We start from the raw sequence: 16,774 nt of genomic DNA on the forward strand, positions 1-16,774 counted from the left end.
CATGGGGAGCCTGATGCAGGTCTCAATCCCAGGACCGCAGGATCACGACCTGAGCCAAAGGCAGATGCTCAATCACTGAGCCACCCAGGTGGCCTTCCGTTTGATTTTCTTAACGACATTTTCTTTTCTGTAGCTTACTTTATTAAAAGAATAGAGTATAATATATATAGCATACAAATTATGTTAATGATAAGGTTTGGTAAGACTTCTGATCAATAGGGGATCCCTGGGTGGCTCAGCGGTTTGGCGCCTGTCTTTGGCCCAGGGTGCGATCCTGGAGTCCCGGGATCGAGTCCCACATCTGGCCCCCGGTAAGGAACCTGCTTCTCCTTCCTCTTTCTCTTTCTCTCTGTGTGTGTGTGTGTATCATAAAAATAAATAAATCTTAAAAAAAAAAAAAGACTTCTGGTCAATAGTAGCCTATTAGTAATTAAATTTTGGAGAAGTCAAGAGTTATATGGGGGCTGGGGCGCCTGGGTGGCTCATTGGTTAAGCATTAGACTCCTGACTTGGGCTTAGATCATGATCTCAGGGTGGTGAGATCAAGCCCTGAGTTGGGCTTCACGCTCAGCAGGGAGTCTGCTTCTCTCATCTCTGCTTCTACCCCCTCTCATGCTCTCTTTCTAAAATAAATAAAGTATTTTTAAACAAAATCTTAAAAAATAAAAAGTTATACTGGGTTTTCTACTGCATTGGGATTGGTGTGTTGTTTAATGCTCAACTGTACAGTCAAGGGGCCAGAGGCGAGTAAATTTGAGGTGTGGACAGGAAAGACAGATTAGCCACAGTGAGGAGGATGCAAAATCTGAAAGAATTGTATCTTCAGCCGTTGGATGAGGGTTGGGGAGAGATGCTGAAACTCCCTGTATCATCTTTTGATTCCTTGTAAATATTTATGCTTTTATTTCTATAGAAAATTGTATTGTTCTCATTCTAGCAGTCTCACTTAAGTGTCTTAAGAAAGACCACTGGGTGGAGCCTCTTTGGTGATGTTTCCAATAGAGTCTTGAGCCTGGTGACCATGACCTGACTATTAAGATTCAGAATGGGCAAAACTAAGCAACATATTTTGCACAGAGCTTCATTCACAATGCTGATTCCTCTCTCTCTCTCTCACACACACACACACACACACACACAGCCTATTAAGTGTTCTATTGCTTTTGTAACAAATTACTACAAATTTAGCCTCTTGTAAAACAACACAGATTTATTATATTGCAGTTCGGTAGATCAGAAGTCTCCAGGGGCCTGTGAGTTGGTAGGACTGCATTTGTTCTAGAAGCTTCAGTGGAGAATCTGTTTCTTTGCCATTCCAGCTTCTAGAGGCTGCCTACGTTCTGCTCAAGGCTCCCTTTCTCCATCTTCAAAATCAACAATGGCTAATTAAGTCCCTTTCACGCTTCAAATTTCTCCTGCCTTCTCTTCTGTCTTCCCATCTCTCTCTCTCACTGAATCCAGAAAAGATTCTCAGTTTTTAAGGAATCTTGTAATGGGCCTATCCTAAAAATCCAGGATCATCTCCCAATCTCAAGGTCCCACACATAATATTAATCACATCTTTAAATTCCTTTTTTCCAGCCGTGCCTGGGTGACTCAGTGGGTTAGGCATCTGCCTTCAGCTCAGGTCACGATCTCAGGGTCCTGGGATCGAGACCCACAGCAGGCTCCCTGTTCAGTGGGTCCTCCTTTTCCCTTACCTCTATGCACCACCACCGCCATCCTCCTCAACCCACCACAGCTTGTGCTCTCTTTCTCAATAAAGTTCCTTTTTCCATTGAAGGTAACATATCACAGGTTCCAGTAATTAGAACATGTATATCTTTGGAGGACCTTTTTTTTTTTTTGCCTACATCATGGGACTTGCCCTATAAAGGATATAGGCATAATAAACTGATACTATGCTCTAAAATTCCTTCCTCAAATATAGTCAATTATTGTAAGAGAATTACTTTGTATGTGACAAGAAGAAGAAAAGACCAATGCTGAGCTAGGACATGGCTAAGCAGGCTGCTGGCATCACTTGCTGCTTGAGTAACTAGTGCCTATATCCCAGCTTCAAAAGGTATGTAAATAAATTCATGCCTCAGGAAAGTGATAAATTACTTCATCTATCACTTTGGATCTTCTATCACTGTGGATCATCTTTGGATCAGCAGCATCACATTACCCAGAAGACTTATAAGAAATGCAAAGTCTCAGGTTGCCTGGGTGGCACAGTGCACAAACCAACCTCACTCTTAGTTTCAGCTAAGGTCATGATCTCAGGGTTGTGAGATCAAGCCCTGTGCCCAGCCCCAAGTCGAGCTCCATGCTCAGCGGGGAGTCTGCTTCTCTCCCTTTCCCTCTGCCCCTCTCATTCTCTCAATTAAATAAATCTTAAAGAGAAAAGAAAAGAAATACAGGCGGCAACCAATGTCTTACTGAACCAGAATCTGCATTTAACAAGATCCTCAGGTAATTCACCTGCACATTAAAGTTTGAGAAACATGGGTCTAGGGGCCATTCTTAATCTTGGCTGCCCATTACAATCACTAAGGAAATGGTTTTGTTTGTTAAATTTTATTTTTTTAAAGCCTCTACTTATTTATTTAGAGAGAGAGTAAGCAGGGTGAGGGACAGAGGCAGAGAGAAAATCTCAAGAAGACCCCACACTGAGTGCGGAGCTCCATGAGTGGCTTAATCCCAGGACCCCAAGATCATGACCAGAGGTAAAATCAAGAGTCAGTTGCTTAATAGACTGAGCCACCCAGGTGCCCCTTTTAGGATTAATTTTAAAATAATTTCAGATTTAGGGGCACATAGGTGGCTCAATTGGTTGGGCATCTGGCTCTTGATTTCAACTCGAGTCATGATCTCTGTGTAGTGGCATGGAGCCCCATAATGGGCTCTCTGCTCAGCGGAGGAGTCTGCTTAAAGATTCTTTCCCTCTGCCCCTCCCCCCACTCACTCGTGTGTTCTCTCTCTCATAAATAAATCTTTAAAAAAAATAATTTCAGGATGACTGGGTGGCTCAGTGGTTGAATGTCTGCCTTCTGCTCAGAGCATGATCCGTGAGTCCTAGGATTGAGTCTTGCATCAGGCTCCCTGCAGGGAGCCTGCTTCTCCCTCTGCCTAGGCCTCTGTCTCTGTGTCTCTCATGAATAAATGAATAAAATCTTTAAAAAAATAATTTCAGACTTGGAGTTGTAAAAATAGTACAGAGAGCTCCCATAACCCTCTACTTTAGCCTTCTATATGTACATAATCATAGTATAATTATGAAAATTAAGATATTAACATTGGTACAATATCATTAATGAAGCTTTGGCCTTTATTTAAATGTGGCCAATTTTTCCCCCATATCCTTTCTTTTTTCCCAGGAACTAACCCAGGATCCCACATTTAGTTACCATATCTAGTCTCTTCCAATCTGTTCTGTCTTTACGATCTTATCTTTTTTTAAGAGTACTAGCCAGTTATTTTGTATAATATTCCTCAGTTTGAGTTTATCTGATGTTTTCCCATAATTTCACTGGGGCAATACATTTTTGGCATGTATTCACAGGGAGTACATGATGTTAGTGTCTTATTTCCAGTGATGTTAAACTTGGTCACTTGGTTAAGGGTGTCTTTACCATAAAGGTACCATTTTCCCCTTTATAATCTTTTTTAAAAGATTTTTTATTTATTTATGAGAGACAGCAAGAGTGAGCAAGCACAAGCTGGGAGAGGGGCAGAAAATGAAGGAGAAGCAGGCTCCCCACTGAACAGGGAGCCCACTGAGCAGGGACCCCACCAAGGGGTTTGATCCCAGGACCCCAGGATCATGACCTGAGCTGAAGGCAGACACTCAACCAACTGAGCCACCAGGTGCTCCCCCTCTCTGTAATTAATAAATAACTTAGGACATACTTCGACACCATGTGAATATTCTGCTTCTCAAACTTTCATCCATTAATTTTAGCACTTACTAGTTGCTATTATTTGCAACAATTATTGCTGTGATATTCTAATTAACAGTGATTTTCAGTTTATTAATTGGAATTCTGCAAGGAAGAGCTGTTCCTTCTCCACCATTCATTCATTCATTCATTTCACTATTTATATTAGTATGGAGTCATGAATATTTATTTTAATCTATTGCTACTTTGTTACTTAAATTATTCCAACTCTGGCCATTGGGAGCTCCTTCAGATTGGTTCTTGTCTCCTTTTTTACTTACTCCCACTTCTCACTCTCTTTTTTCATGTTATTTTTATTTTTGTAATAATTTTAGATTTACAGAATAAACTGCAGACAAGTTTCTACATATCCTTCACCCAGCTTCCTCTAATACTAACATCTTACATTATTTGTGTTTGTATTTGTCAAAACTAAGAAACCAACATTGGTACGTTACCATTAACTAAACTCTACACTTATTTGAATTTTGTCTGTTTTCCCATCAATGTTCTTTTTTCCAATCCAGGATCCAATCCAGGATACTCATTTCATTTAGGACTCCATCCTTCTTTGAGTACTTTCTTACTTACACAAATGCTTCAGACTTGTCTTTACTCTGCCCAGTTCTGGAATACACAACTTCTGGAGCCCCGCTAGGGAGTTTTGAAAAATTCCAATGTCCAGGAAACATCCTAGATTAATTAAATCAGAATCTCAGGCCATGAAATCGAGGTATTTATAGCTTTAAAAGTTTCCTAGGTGATTGCAATGTGCATTTGAGACTGAGTACCACTAATGCAGACCTTCCCTCTCATTGCCAAAGAATAGTTGAAACTATAAATTCCCAAATGCCAAAGACTTAAATGTATTTCCCGGAAGGCTCTTATGTTCCCTGAAGACAAGGGACTCCAATTTGTTCTTCTATAATCAGCATCTAGCTCAGAACCTAATACATAGAAGATACCAGAAATGCCAAATGAATGAAAACTAAGTGAACCAAGCCTTGGCTCCCTTAGTAAAATTAGCCTCCGCTTGATTTCCTTTTTCCTAATCCCCTATCTATCTTACATCAGATCTTTTTGCTGCTAAGAAAAGGCCGCCCTTGGGCAAAATTTCCAGACAGAAATCCTCGTATTTCCTCCCTAGAATGATGCCTTGCTGGCTTCCTCTCTCTGGGTCTACTGTCAGCTTCCCTCATTTGGGTCCCTTTCTGCCACTTTTCCAACAGCCTTTAGAGCAAGCAATGCTCAGAAAAGGTAGCACCATCTTCTTTATTCCCTTTACTTCATCTGTCTTCCCTTTTCCTAGGCTTCAGTGTCTCAGCTTCTTCTGCAGAGAGGTACAGAGGGCATAGGCTCTGGAACCAGCCAAACCAGAATCAAATCCCAATTTTCTCACTTACTAGATGTATATACTTGGGCAAATTACTGAACTTCTCTGAATCTCTGTTTCATGGTATGCATAAAATGAGAATAATACCACTACTTTGCAGGATTGATGTAAGAAGTCAAGAGAACATTTTTGCTAATTTAGAGCACAGTGTGAGCTCAGAAATGGCCACCGTGATTGTTGTTGCTGTTATTGTCATTGTTGCTGTTGGTAGTAGTAGTGGTGGTGGTGGTAGTAGTAGTAGCAGCTGTAGCAGCAGTGGGAGTGGTTGTGGTAGCAGTAGTAGTAGTAGTAGTAGTAGTAGTAGTAGTAGTATGATCAGTTTCCTGAATCACACACTATTATTTGGAAGGGACAGGGCAAGGCAAATGAATTCTATAAAAGTGAGCAAGAACTTCTACCCAACTATCCAGAGATCTCAAGTAACTAATAGAAGTTTGTTTAGAATTTGCAGAATTAATTGCAATTACCTACACCATCCAGAGGAAGTGGTCAAACTTGCATAAAAGCAACCTCAGCTAAAGCAATGATTTTCTGACAACACTATCTGTTTATGTAACATACAGATAATAATAATTAACATAGGGGGTGGCACACAGTGATGTTTTCAGAATGGTTTTGTTTGCATCATCTCATTTAATTAAAACACCTCCCAATCTCAAGGAGGCTTTTTTTTTTTTTTTTTCCATTTTACTGATGAGGAAAATGAAGTTATATGATATAGTCAATGAGCTAGCAAGTGATGGAGTCAAAACCCACACAGGTCTCTCTGGCTCTGACATCCTTGTTGTTTCCACTACTGGTCTGTTTTTGTTTTTTTTCTGTATAAGTTTATAGGTGGCAGAAGAATACACTCACTTCCAGGTCTTTTGAAACTAGTTTTCAGGAAAGGCTTGAAAGATTGGACTGCCTAACTGAAGAAAATACTGAATTTAAAAATGGGTGAAAGGAGTCAAAAGGCACACATTTCCAGTTTTAAGTGTGATAGGTAAGTCCTGGGGAATGTAATGTATAGCATGGTGACTATAGTTAATAACACTGTATTGCATATTTAAAAGTCATCACAAGAAAAAAAATGTGTAACTCTCACCAGCTAGACTCCAATACCTGACATTTACTGCCCATATGCTTATGCTCACTAACCTTTGTCTTATATTTTTCCTTAAGCTCTCTTTCTGGCTTACCTCTTCTTTTTTTTTTTTTTTTTTTTCTGGCTTACCTCTTAATTCAGGCAAACGAAAACCAAAATTATTCCCAGATCATGGCGACTGCCCTGACAACACCTCCCATTGCCCCAGACCACCCAGACAATTTGAACTAAATGCCAGGCTAGCTAGGGGCAGTCCAGGTGGCTCAGGGGTTTAGTGCCACCTTCAGCCCAGGGCCTGAGCCTGGAGACCTGGGATAGAGTCCCACGTCGGGCTCCCTGCATGGAGCCTGCTTCTCCCTCTGCCTGGGTCTCTGCCTCTCGAGATCTCTCTCTCTCTGTGTGTGTGTCTCTCATGAATAAATAAATAAAAATCTTTAAAAAAATGAAATAAAATAAATGCCAGGCTAGTGCTTGCACAGACGGACCATTGAGTGACTTCTGGAATGACGGGCAATTACCTTTACCTCATTATAATACTAAAATCTCCTCCTAAGGAGGAGCACAAGCCTCATTTACATAACATACAATGTGTGCCTAGGCATGCTGCCGTAAGGCATATATGTGACCCTATGCCCACCTCTACATACTATAACAGAGCTTCCCTATCTAAAATATTCATCCTAACTCTAAATAAAAGGAACCTATCCACCCTCAGGGAGTTACCACTTTGGAAGCCATTCTCTGTGACCTCCTCATTTGCTGCAAATAAAAGTTTTCTTTGTGCAAGAAATTAATGTGGTATACAGTTTCTCTCTCATCAAGGAGCCAACTCACATTGATTCAGTTACTTAACTATGTATGGTGATGGACGTTAACTACATTTATTATGGTTGTCATTTTGCAATATATATAAATACCAAATCGTTATGGTGTATACCTGAAAGTTATATAATGCTATATGTCGATTATACTTCAATAAAGGAAAAAGAATCTGGAAAAAAAGTGCTGAGCATTTCCCTTCTCAATTGGCCTCCCCATCTTCTCCCTCTGGCTTAATGGGGGCATGTTTTTCTGGCAACTTGTTCCATCAACTAATCACTCAGTTAACTAACCAAATAACTAACATGATTAGCCTATGCTGGGAGCTGTGAGGACACCAGAAAAGATGTCTAGGCCCATCCCTCAGAGCAGTGTAGGAAATAGAAGCAATCCACTTAAGCAGAGTATGTGAGGTCAAGGGTGAAAGGAGAGAGAAGTCTGGGGAGAAATCTGAAGGAGAAGGGAATGATGATGGGAGCATAGGCTTGAGATGGGGAAAGGAACTGGAGATGGTGATTCTGGTGGGAAATAACAATCATAAAAGCTGGGAGGAGGAAATGAGGGCATTACAAGCCAATTGTGAAGACAGCAGCCACCTGTGGTTTGTATTTGTTGTCAAAGAACAGTGAGAAATAGAGTTGAGACCTGAATATTCTGGGTCATGAAACAAACAGCAGACTTGAACACCATGTGCTAAGTAAGCATTTGGGAGCTGCAAAGGTTTTTCAGCTAGGAAAGGACACCATGAATTTGATGTTAAAGCCAATTCTAAACATTTGCAAATCACTTTAGACTAATTTGTTGCCTGACTTAAACTAAAACAATTAGTTCTCAATGGAAGGAAAGAAAGAAAGAAAGAAAGAAAGAAAGAAAGAAAGAAAGAAAGAAAGAGAAAGAAAGAAAGAAAGAAAGAAAGAAAGAAAGAAAGAAAGAAAGAAGAAAGAAAGAAAGAAAGAAAGAAAGAAAGAAAGAAAGAAAGAGAAAAGAGAAAGAAAAGAAAGAGAAAAGAGAAAGAAAGAAAAAGAAAGAAAGAAAGAGGAAAGAGAAAGAAAGAAAGAAAGAAAGAGAAAGAAAAAAGAAAGAAAGAAAGAAAGAAGAAAGAGAGAAAGAAAGAAGGAAAGAAAGAAAAAGAAAGAAAAGAAAGAAAGAAAGAAAGAAAGAAAGAAAGAAAGAAAGAAAGAAAGAACGAACTCAAGGTTCCCACCAACACTGCAAAGTGTCAGTATTTTGGAGCATTAAAATTAGAAATTTCTCTTAAAGGTGTTTGGCATGAAGAAACATCAAAACTAAGGAAGCTTCAATTTTGGAACAACAAAGCATGTAGGTACAAGCAGCCAGGAGTGAAGCAGAGAAAATTATATAATCTTACTGGTAGGGAAAATGCCCCAAACCACACTTTCAAAAATGCTATGGAGTACCTAACTGCTTCTTTTTCTGCAGTGACCAGGAGAAAGCCATTTTAATAAGTCTTATACCCAATATTAAGGTTGCAAATTAAGCTTTTTTATTCATGTATATTTTCTCAGAATCTTTATTTTACAGTTAACATCTACAGTTAACATCTCGGAGGCACACACAGAATGCCTGAGATAACCATGTGGTGCCTTTTAAAATCAGATGAGAAAAGTAATAAAATGCATAGAGCTCTGCTAACCTTTAGACTATTTGTTTTGATATTTTATCTTTCCAGATTGTTCTGTGATCATTAGGAAAGAGATTTCCAAACAGAATGCAGGCTTGCTTTGTGACATGGGGATGAAGGTTTAGGAGGTGAGAAACCTTTTTAAAAACAGACATAAGATGTTCTATGTATCTATTGCAACTCCAAACTCTGCTAAAGTATTTTTCACCTTCTTAACCTATGTTTGAATCCAAGCTATTGGTTATACTCTAATCCATACTTACCTATGAGTAAACATGGAATCAAGGCGCAGAAAAACCACATGATAGGACTTGTCAAGATTTCTTCTAGAACCACAGAGAGGGTCTGTGTTTGGCGACTCAGCTTAACCTGGAACATTGTTTCCCTCCAGAATGAAGCATTCTGTCCATATCAGCCATTCTTACTTCAGAATGCAGATGCTGGAGCTGGGGTCTGAGTTGCCGTGAAGACTGAGACTGAATTGTTTGAGAAAGACAAACCAGCCCAGACAGCTCAGAGGGGCGGGCTGTGCAGCTCCCTCCTTTCTGTCCAAACCCAGATATTGCATCAGAGGGAGTGGCATAGGAGACTTCCAGAGAAAAGGTACTAACTCTGAGGAGCTTGAGAATCTTCCTAGGAGAGATACTTGACCACAGGCTCTGCTCTGTGGGGGGGACCCTGGATGTCCCTAGAGGCCTCACTGGTGGTGAGCAAGCAAGATTTTACTTTCTCAAATTTTACCTATCCTCTTCTAAGTCTCCATCTTGTGAGTTCATTCAAGCTGGGTATTTACTAGCTCCTTTTGGTACATACTCCAGAAAAAGTAAAGAAGTTAAAAAAAAAATTTAATATCTTTCAAAAAGTCAGAAGGTGAAGAATTTAGCTTTATGTTTGCTTATATTTCAAAAAAAGAAAACCTGGAAGGAGATATAGAAACTAACAAAATTAAAAAAAAAAAAAAAAAAAAAGAAACTAACAAAATTGGTTATGTTGGAGCAGAGAGAGAATTGGGAAGATGGAGGAGGAAAATTGGGACCAAGACTCCTTGAAATATATTTTTGTTCAGGGGCTTTTTTGAGATTTTTTTATTTTGGTAAAATACACATAAAATTTATCTTCTTAACCATTTAAAATTATTTTTACATTTAAATTCAATTTAATGAACATATACTGTATTATTGATTTCAGAAGTAGAATTTCATGATTCATCAGTTGCATATGACACTCAGGGCTCATTACTTCAAGTGCCCTCCCTAATACCCATCACCCAGTTACCACATCCCCCCACTCATCTTCTCTCCAGTAAACCTTAGTTTGTTTACTAGAGTTAAAAGTCTCTTATGGTTTGCTTCCCTCTCTGTTTTCATCTTATTTTATTTCTCTTTCCCTTACCCTATGTTCATCTGTTTTGTTTCTTAAATTCCACATATGAGTAAAATCATAAGGTATTTGTCTTTATGACTGACTTCCTTCTTAACCTTTTTTAAATGTACAGTTCAGTGGTATTAATACATTTAAATTGTTGTGCAACCATCACCACCATCTGTCCCTATAAATCTTTTCATCTTGTAAAACTGGAACTCCATACCAATTAAACAATTCCCCCCATTCTCTCCTCCCCATAGCTCCTGGTAACCACCATTATACTTTATGCCTTTATGATTTTGACTACACTGAATATCTTATATTACTACACTTATATCAATGGAATCATGCAATTACTTGGCTTTCTGTGACTGATTTATTTCACTTAGCATAATGTCCTCAAGGTTCACCATGCTGTAGCATATTGCAGAATTTCCTTCTTTTCTAAAGCTAAATAATATTCCATTGTATGTACATACCACATTTTGCTTATGCATTCATTCGTCTATCAATGAACATTTGAGTTGCTTCCACTTTTTAGCTAATATAAATAATGCTGCTATGAATATAGGTGTAAAAACATCTTGAGACCTTGCTTTCAATTTTTTGGGTGCTATATATCTTTTTGCACTGTTTGGTGTAAGCATTAGTGGGAAGCATGAATGGGAGAACATGGGTTTTAGAGGGCCACAGATTTTGGCTTTAATTTCAGAAATTATTTGCATTATAACCTTGGAAAAAGTAGTCTTTCATTCATTCATTCATTCATTCATTCATTCATTCACTAAGGGCCTACTGTATACTAGAATCTGGGAATTCAATAGCTCCTGCCCTAAACCAAGAACTTCTCAACTAGTGGAGAAGTTAGGTATGGGAATAATCATAAATCAATACTGAGGATAAAGTGACAGAAATATCCACAAGGGAATATAGGAGCATTAAGGAGAAATATCTAACCTAGCCTCAGGGATTAGGGAAGGCTCCCTGGAAGAGGTGACTTTTAAGCTGTTAAATGCTGAAAAAAATTAGCCAGGCATGGTGTACTTAGGAAACCACAAGAAATTTTATTCAACTGGAGAGCAAGGTTGAGTGGCAAGAAATGAAGCTCTAAGGCAGACAGAACCAGGATTCCAGATAGCTTTGAATACTTTGCTGAGGACGTTAGACTTTATCCTGAGAGCAATGAAGGTCAAAGGAGGGGTTAAAAGCTCAAATCTGATATTATTCCCTGCATTGGTGCTTTCAAAAGTTTATGATTTGAATGGAGAAAACAGTGGAAAGAGCTAAACTGGAGGCAGGAGGGTAAGGAATAAACTATTGGTAAGTGAGGTGAGAGATATCGTTGGCTTCCACTAGGTTTTCCCAGGTCCGTAGAGAGAAGTGACTGAATTCAAAAGATGAAGGAGGCAGAACCCACAGCACTTAGAGTGGATTAGGAGGGTGGAGGAAGAGGAAAACATGACTTTCAGGTTCTTGGTTTGAGTAACTGGGTGGACTGCAGCGCCTCAATCAAAATAATGGAAAGGAGGAGGGAGAGGTGGGGTCAGGCTAGGCAGGGTTGGGGGTGGTATGGAAAAAGGTTGCGTGTGTTCACCTTGATACACTTCAATTTGAGATGGTTATGTGGGTAGCAGCTGTCTCTAGTATGTTTCTAATATGTATCTTTGTCTCAAATCTATGGATGTCAAAGTATGACACCATTTCCCCTACCTTCAGCATTCCAGTAGTAGCAGAGACCAGGAAGTGGGTGAGAACATTCAAGGAAGAGTATGTACATTAAAGAGACATGCGGACGTGCACCTGGAGAAGACCTACATATAAGGACCAGCACCAGAAAAATAAAAGAGATAGAGGGAGAAAAAAATATGTCAGAGAGATGACCCTGAAACAAACTGTGGTCCTGGAAATGCCAAAGGATGGATAAATCACCAAGGAGGAGTGTGGAAGAGTCATTGAGTTGATTATTGAAAAATGTCCCCTAGATTTAGCATCTCGAAAGCCATTAGTAATCTCAGTAAAAGAAGTTAGTGGAGAGCTTGAATCAGTAGATATTGTAAGTGGAGGATTGGACGGAAAAAGTAGTACTCCTTTGATATGAATGGGAGGCAAGCAACTCCGTGAGCTTCATTTTTTCGTTTACAAAATAATGTCTTACGTAATAGTTGTGGGATTAAAGAATACAGGCAAAGCACAATTAGCCCAGGGCCAGGAACACAGTAGTCTTCACAAATGCTGTATTGACCATTTGTTATATTAATAATGTTAACAATAAATACAGGGGCACTTGGCTGGCTCAGTCAGTGGAGGATGCAGCCCTTGATCTTGAGGTTGTGGGTTCGAGCCCCACACTGGGTGTAGAGATCACTTAAAAATAAATTTATTTTAAGATTTTATTTATCCGACACACACACACACACACACACACACACAGAGAGAGAAAGCACAAAGAGGGGGAGCAGCAGAGGGTGAGGGAGAAACAGACTCCCTGCTGAGCAGGGAGCCTGATACAGGGTTTGATCCAGGACTCTGATTAAGGCAAATGCTTAACCTGCTGTGCCATCCAAGTACCCCAATACATTGGGGGATTACTCACTTTGACTGGCTGCTCTTTCGCAGGCTCCCCATCTTATGGTTTGGCCCCTGGATCAGCAAAGAAAGGCTTCCAGTTGAAGATATCTATTAGAGGGTAGTTAAAAGAACGGGCTCTGGAGACTGTCTGGGCTGGCATCTGGGCTCTGCCACTTACCAGTTGTATTAGTTATATAGATTTTTTACTACATCATGGTCAAGAACACTTGCTGCATGCTCTCCTTGATCCCAGCACTGAGTATGGCCACGTCTATGCCCTGACCTCTGGTCACCAGCTGCTTGTACCGTCTCACTGCTTCCCTAGCGTCCGATCCTGGCCTCCTTTGCCTTTGGGTCTGGACACACCTCAGCTTGGGAGTGCTTCATACATACTAGACTCAATACCTGTCCCCACTTTTACCTTTGTTCTCCCAGTCCTGGCTTCCTAATTCCTCTATCCTAAGTCCACTTCTGCCCACAATTTCCACATGTTAAAAGTTAACAATAAAAGTCAAAGTGTACTGGCTATCTACTACGTGCCAGGAATTGTCCCTAAAAGCTTTCCATAATTATAAGGATTTCCATATATTGTATAACAGACTTACAAGGTAAGATTTGATTTCCAACTTTTCAGATGAGGACATAGGGCTCAGAGAAATTTATTTACTGTAGATCACAGAGCTAGTCAGGGATGGAAACTGGAATTCCACCTGAAGTTTACCTAACTCCAAGTCTTTTTTCACTTACCTTATTGCCCCGAGTGTCTGAAGAGCAGAGTGAGGTGAGTGATCTTGGAGATTAGCAAAGGTTTTAGAGAACTGACAAATCTCAATATGGAATACTAAGGATCTATCAATTTAGATTTGGGTAGGAGAGATGCATTCAGTTTAGGATTCAACTGGGTGAGTGGCATGAGCCAGGCCCAAGGACCAAAAAGTTGAAGGGAATACACACTGAGGATAGAAAGGAAATGGTACGGAAACAGAAAATGATGGAACACTCATTTACTCATGCTGTGGGAGAAGGAGAGTTGTTAGCAGAACTTGGGTCTTAAGATAGTTAGCTGTACTTGGGCATGAATTCCTGTCTCCTAAGGAGAGTCTCTCTCTTGGGCTCAGCACATCTCAAGGGACACTGAAGGGGTAATATTATCTGCCTGCCACAGCTTTTGAATGACAGTTCCTGTCAGGACTGCTTCATGACTCCAGGAATTCTTACCATCCACCTCCACTTGGGCCTGCCATTGGGTGAGAACTTCTGGAGGGTTGTGCCTCACCTTCCACCTCCTACCCTTGCTTAGACATCCCCACTCTGATCTTGCCTTCGTCTTCTGGCTTTGAGGTATATCTTTGTAGCCTCTTGTCCATGCAACGTACCCAAACCAAACTATCCCCTAATTTGTCTCCTGCACTTTTCAGTTCAATTTCTACCGCTTTCCAGAGTTGAAGGATCATCTATATCTGAAGATGAACTGCTAGGAGAATGAGTCTATTTCCTATTATAAGCAAGTATAGTCTAAAATAGGAGGGTTTTTTTTTTCATATTACACTATCTGCCATTTAAGTATTTGATATTTAATTTTACAAGAAAAAGCAAAGAGAGAAAAGGTTTTTGTGGATAAAGGTAAAGAGGCAGTGGGGAGGGATAAGGAGGTTGATGGTCAAAAAGACTGAGCTCTGTAAGGCTGACACTAGAATGAAGCAAGGGGAGCAGACAGTAGGGCACAAAATTTGAGGCCATCACTCTTAGGGTTATACAAGTGCAGGATAGGTCCTGATGCCCTGCATGGACGACATGGTCAATTACTCTATTCCAATAACCACTCCTTGCCCTACTTAGATGACTTCCCTTTCCTTTACCAAGGTTCCTAGATATCTATGTCCAGTATTTTCAGCACAGCTGACAGTTGTAATCCAGTCTCAATTTCTTTCTCTTCTTTCCTCTTTCCCTCTTTCTTTTGGAAGTAAAAGTGGAATTAATTAAACAGTGGAATTCCCCTTGTCTTATATTCTTTGAATTCCTGCTTCCACTGAATCTGCTTCAGATATAATTTCCACACTTTCAAGCTCTAGTTTTCAGGGTTCTTGTAGCCCTTTTTCACCTCCTCTGAATATACTTTTCAATTTCCTCTGTAGTTTATTGTCTGGCCACCAGTGTAGAGCACCAGGAATTTAACCTTACTTAGGGTTAAATTTTTCCTTAGGGTGTGATCAATTAAAAGCCTTATGTCTGTCAAATAGTTCTTCTTCTGTAGTTATAACTGATTTTTTTTCAATGTGACATGCCCCAACAACTCTAAAGGTGGAGAATCAAGCTTTATTCACAATAGCCCTTTGTAGTTAAAAGTTCTATGCCTAATAACATACTAGTTTATTCAATTAAAAAAAATGAAAACCAGAAACAATGCTCTGTAATAGTGAAGACTGTAATAGTCATCAGTGATTCTATTAATTGGAGCACACAATATACTCAACGGTCAATTTTTTAATTAGAGGCCTCCTTTGATCACCCAATATAAACATTCCACTTCTCACTCTCACCCCCCTCAACCTACTGCTCTATTCTTTCTTTAGAGCACTTCTCCATTAGGCGTTTCACCAGTAGAAATATAAATTTTATGACAGCTTTTGGACACCTTTGTCTATTTTCTTCAGTATCATATTGCTAGCTCAGAACTCTGACACCTGGGCATTCAAATATTTGAGGTGAGTTGGTTGGATGGCTGGATGATGGATAAACATCTCCAAAAGCTAAACACAGACACACAATCATACACACACATATATAACAGTTCAAATTTTTTTTTTTTTCATTTTGGCACCAAGTGATTAGCATATGCCCTGAGAAAATCAGGAAATCTGTTTTAACATCCCCCCTTATCTATAGTCTAGAAAACATTTCAGAACAAGCAAAATATGGCATTACATGCTCCTAGACACAACACGCTTATTCAGGGATTACAAATTTCTTCCCTAAGAGCTCAAGAAAATCAATTCAATAATCATTCCTCTAAAATAGACAACACTTCAGTCTCATTCTGGAACTCAGGTCTTCACATGTCTCCATAATTACCCAAGGGCTATCTGCAACTTTTCCATGTAGGCTCAGATATAAATTTTCTTAGCCCAGAGATTTATTTAAAGCAACTAGTTATTTTTACTTTAGATGTCTATTGTTAATTGTCTATTTGTTTTCCTGTTTGAAAGTCATTATTATTCAAAAGCTACCAGGAAACGTGGAAAAAAGGAAATTGACTACTTTGTCTTCTGTAGTTATAACTACAAATGAAATTTCCATTATTCCAAAATACTGAGCCCAGCTTTACGTAGCCTTAAAAATAGCTTAAAAAGTAATTTGAGTGAAATATTTAAAAATCAGCCAGACCAGTAGGTAAATTAAATATCTGTGCTAAGCCACTTTAGGCAATAGGTCAATTTTGAAATATTTGATAATGAAAGTGCTCTGGCCAGCAGACATATTCTTTAAAAGACACTTTGGTTTAAAAAATGTACCTTGGGGACCCTGGGTGGCTTAGCGGTTTAGCGCCTGCCTTCAGCTCAGGGCGTGATCCTGGAGTCCTGGGATCGAGTCCCACATCAGGCTCCTGGCATGGAGACTGCTTCTCCCTCTGCCTGTGTCTCTGCCTCTCTCTGTCTTTCATGAATGAATAAAAAATCTTTCAAATAAAATAATAAAATAAAATAAAATAAAATAAGTACCTCTATGTGGCCAATTATAACTGAAACTCCTGTTCATCAAAACTCACAACACTCAATTTAGGTTCTACCCATTAAACAAAAAAGTCTTGGCAAACTGTATACTTTCAGATCAAGAAACACGTTGCTGGCAAACTTGGTTGCTCAGTCACTTGCTTTAAGTCATGTAACAGCAAGAAATTAGGGTGTGGATTAGGCATAGTATGCTGGTCTGCACGTGTTTAGAGGATGACAGAGTTGAGTCATATAAACTTGCTAAAC

General features: G+C 39.5%; 1 protein-coding gene across 5 annotated transcripts in view; it reads right to left on the reverse strand.

Moving 5' to 3' along the window:
- Positions 1–9,392, reverse strand: part of IL20RB (interleukin 20 receptor subunit beta) — a 37,286-nt gene extending 27,894 nt beyond the window's left edge. Inside the window, exons 1-2 of one of the 5 annotated variants that reach the window (XM_072792604.1) lie at positions 9,128–9,392; positions 4,515–4,616 (exon numbers count right to left, since the gene is read on the reverse strand). In XM_072792604.1, coding sequence (XP_072648705.1) covers positions 4,515–4,616; positions 9,128–9,242 — 217 coding nt within the window. In that variant the 5' untranslated portion in view covers positions 9,243–9,392. The remainder of the gene's footprint in view (positions 1–4,514; positions 4,617–9,127) is intronic. The other 4 variants (XM_072792606.1, XM_072792603.1, XM_072792605.1 and 1 more) reach the window with 4 other exon arrangements.
- Positions 9,393–16,774: the final 7,382 nt, after the last annotated feature.

Source organism: Canis lupus, chromosome 22 (assembly GCF_048164855.1).
Source record: "Canis lupus baileyi chromosome 22, mCanLup2.hap1, whole genome shotgun sequence".
NCBI lineage: Eukaryota > Metazoa > Chordata > Mammalia > Carnivora > Canidae > Canis > Canis lupus.